The sequence below is a fragment of the Austrofundulus limnaeus genome, unplaced genomic scaffold (assembly GCF_001266775.1).
Source record: "Austrofundulus limnaeus strain Quisiro unplaced genomic scaffold, Austrofundulus_limnaeus-1.0 Scaffold179, whole genome shotgun sequence".
Taxonomy (NCBI): domain Eukaryota; kingdom Metazoa; phylum Chordata; class Actinopteri; order Cyprinodontiformes; family Rivulidae; genus Austrofundulus; species Austrofundulus limnaeus.
In genome coordinates this window covers 734,374-737,463 of record NW_013952581.1, presented here as the reverse complement: position 1 = coordinate 737,463, position 3,090 = coordinate 734,374, and the positions used below count along the sequence as shown (strand labels likewise).

At 43.0% G+C, this 3,090-nt stretch overlaps 1 protein-coding gene across 1 annotated transcript in view; it reads right to left on the bottom strand.

Moving 5' to 3' along the window:
* Nucleotides 1–1,195: 1,195 nt before the first annotated feature.
* The window catches only part of LOC106524221 (sorting nexin-14), a gene marked incomplete at its 5' end in the record, with an annotated part of 13,642 nt that continues 11,747 nt past the window's right edge, over nucleotides 1,196–3,090 (bottom strand). The window contains 4 exon segments of the mRNA XM_014017945.1: nucleotides 1,196–1,641; nucleotides 2,060–2,116; nucleotides 2,207–2,298; nucleotides 2,737–2,832. Of these exon segments, the coding sequence (XP_013873399.1) occupies nucleotides 1,612–1,641; nucleotides 2,060–2,116; nucleotides 2,207–2,298; nucleotides 2,737–2,832 (275 nt within the window).

Sequence of the window (3,090 nt, the reverse complement as noted above, 5' to 3'; positions counted from 1 at the left end):
TCTTGTTAGCTGTATCATTTAGCTGCTGTCTTGTTAGGTGTATCTTTCAGCTACTGTCTTGTTAGGTGTATCTTTCAGCTACTGTCTTGTTAGGTGTATCTTTCAGCTGCAGTCTTGTTAGCTGTATCATTTAGCTGCTGTCTTGTTAGGTGTATCTTTCAGCTACTGTCTTGTTAGGTGTATCTTTCAGCTACTGTCTTGTTAGGTGTATCTTTCAGCTGATGTCTTGTTAGATGTATCTTTCAGCTGCTGTCTTGCTAAGGGTATCTTTCAGCTACTGTCTTGTTAGGTGTATCTTTCAGCTGATGTCTTGTTAGATGTATCTTTCAGCTGCTGTCTTGTTAGGTGTATCTTTCAGCTGTTGTCTTGTTAGATGTATATTTCAGCTGTTGTCTTGTTAGGTGTATCTTTCAGCTGATGTCTTGTTAGGTGTATCTTTCAGCTACTGTCTCCTACATTTAAATTTTAAACCATTTTTTGTCACATTTCGGCTAAAGATAAATAAAAAATTCTAAGTACCAGCATGAATAAATATTGATTTTATTTGTTCAGAAACAGGAAGTGGGACACAGTGAAGGTCTGAAACAGGAAGTGGGACACAGTGAAGGTCTGAAACAGGAAGTGGGACACAGTGAAGGTCTGAAACAGGAAGTGGGATGTAGTGAAGGTTTGAAACTGTGGCTGCCCGATCTGTACTGGAAGCACGATCTTTATGGTCCCAGAGACATTGTTTTTAGCATGTAGGATTTCGCTAGACTGATGACAGAACTCATTCGATTTCAGTCGTTCATCATCTGCAATGTTTCATAGAAAAGGCAACGTTTGCAACAGCTGTGGATTTTTATTCCACGAAAAAAATAAAATGAAGATAAGATGATTTATAACATGATTGTCTAGAAAATAGTTTTCAAGTTATTATAAATATTATAAATAAATATGTACGCATCCTAAATCTATATTTTATTAATCAAAATGTATACAATATTACAAGTGTTTTCAGAATATAACACACCTTTTTAATTACTTAAGTACACAAATATTTATTTTCAGTATCCATCCATCTATTATCTATACCCGCTTCTTCCTTTCAGGGTCACTGGTGCCCATATCCAGCAGTCACAGTGCGAGGGGCGGGGTCCACCCTGGACAGGTCACAGTCCATCACAGGGACAATTTTAGGTGTTAATTTTCAGTATTTTTTTTTTTATAAATCGAGCACATTCCAGAAGTCTGTCATTTAGCGCAAATGAGCTGACAGTACGGATTGTGCTACCGGGACGGATCGGGCAGCCACAGGAACAGGAAGTGAGATGTAGTGAGGTTCAGAGACAGGAAGTGGGACGTAGTGAGGTTCAGAGACAGGAAGTGGGACGTAGTGAGGTTCAGAGACGGGAACTGGGACGTAGTGAGGGTCAGAGACAGGAAGTGGGACGTAGTGAGGGTCAGAGACAGGAACTGGGACGTAGTGAGGGTCAGAGACAGGAANTGGGACGTAGTGAGGGTCAGAGACAGGAACTGGGACGTAGTGAGGGTCAGCAATCTTTCGGAGACGGAGGTTAGAAGACGTCCGTCTTTCAGGAAGTGGACCCAGAGTTTTGTCTCTCGTCTCCATCAGACGATGAAAGCTTCTTTTGTTTCGTGCTGAGGAGGAAACACAGAATCAGTCTGTTTTTAAACCCAGTTTGGTCTGATGAGGTCAGGATCTTCAGGAGTGTTTAGGCGTCAGACTGCAGCTCCTCCTGTCTGTGGTTTCCTGCTGCAGGACGAGGACGTTCTGCTGGGTGAAGTTTCATGTTCTCACAGTGGTTCTGCTATTCAGAGAATGTCTCTGATGTTTGCAGCAGCTTGTTACATTTGACGCAAACGGAAGGAAAAAAATCTGAGGACTTGTTTGTCTTTCAGGTGTGAAGGGAAAGATGGAGATCAGGTCTCAGATGTTAACTTTATTTATGTAAATGATATTCTTCATAAAGTTCGTATTAAAAGGCAGCTAAAACTTGTCTTAAATGAGGCGGCCATGATAAATCCTGACTCCGCCTCCTTCCCGTCAGCTGCTTACCTTGCTGAGTTCAGGGAAGAGTTCCAGCACGGCGATGTCCAGCAGGACGTAGGTCATCTGAGGAGGAAGAGGCAGAAACTGTGGGTTTGTTCTGGTTCTGGTTCTGGTTCAGACCGCTCAGGTGTTTCTGCTCCACAGCTTGTTTACCTGCTTGTTGAGGAGCGGCTGCTGCAGGGCGTCGAACAGAAGCTGAACACCTTCAGTTCTGGCGTCTTCACCGATACATTTCACCACCAGGTCTGAAAACAGAAACAAGTTTTCAGTTCATCTGAAAAACAAACGTTTTTCTGCTCCTGCAGAGAAAACAGCTGTAATGGATCAAACTTTGTTTACAGGAAACAACCCTGGACTCATGGGAGGTTTCAGGTCCAGAACAGGTCCAGAACCATTCACTGAGACTGTTTCACTTCATCAGAACCAGACTCATTGACATGTTTGGAACAACACTGTTTGTTCAGCTGGATCCGGGTCAGAACTTCTGAACCCAAAGTCTCTCTGAGTCCTGCCCACTTTAGGGGGCTTCTACTGTCCTTGATCTGGTTCTGGCTCTGGCCCAGATGTCCAGTTATCTGATGAGCATTTGTTCCCCTGCTGCCTGACAGGCCCCGCCCACTGACAGGTAACCATGGTAACCATGGTCATAATGTTACGGCTGACTCTGATACCAGAACACCGACCCGGTAAGTATCTCTTCATCTCCTCGAAGGTCCTCTTGGCTCGGTTCTGTTTGTCATCAGCGGTCTGCTGCTCGCCGCTCTCACAGAAAACTGCATCTGCAGAACAAACCACAACTTTAGCTTTGATTTCTGATAAACTGAAGACACAACAGCTAAAATATAAATGTAGCAGCTTCAAGCTAAAAGAAGATAAACATGTGCTAAAAGCTAAAAGAGGCTAAACATGTGCTAAAGGCTAAAAGAAGCTAAACATGTGCTAAAGGCTAAAAGAAGCTAAACATGTGCTAAAGGCTAAAAGAAGATAAACATGTGCTAAAAGCTAAAAGAAGATAAACATGTGCTAAAAGCTAAAAG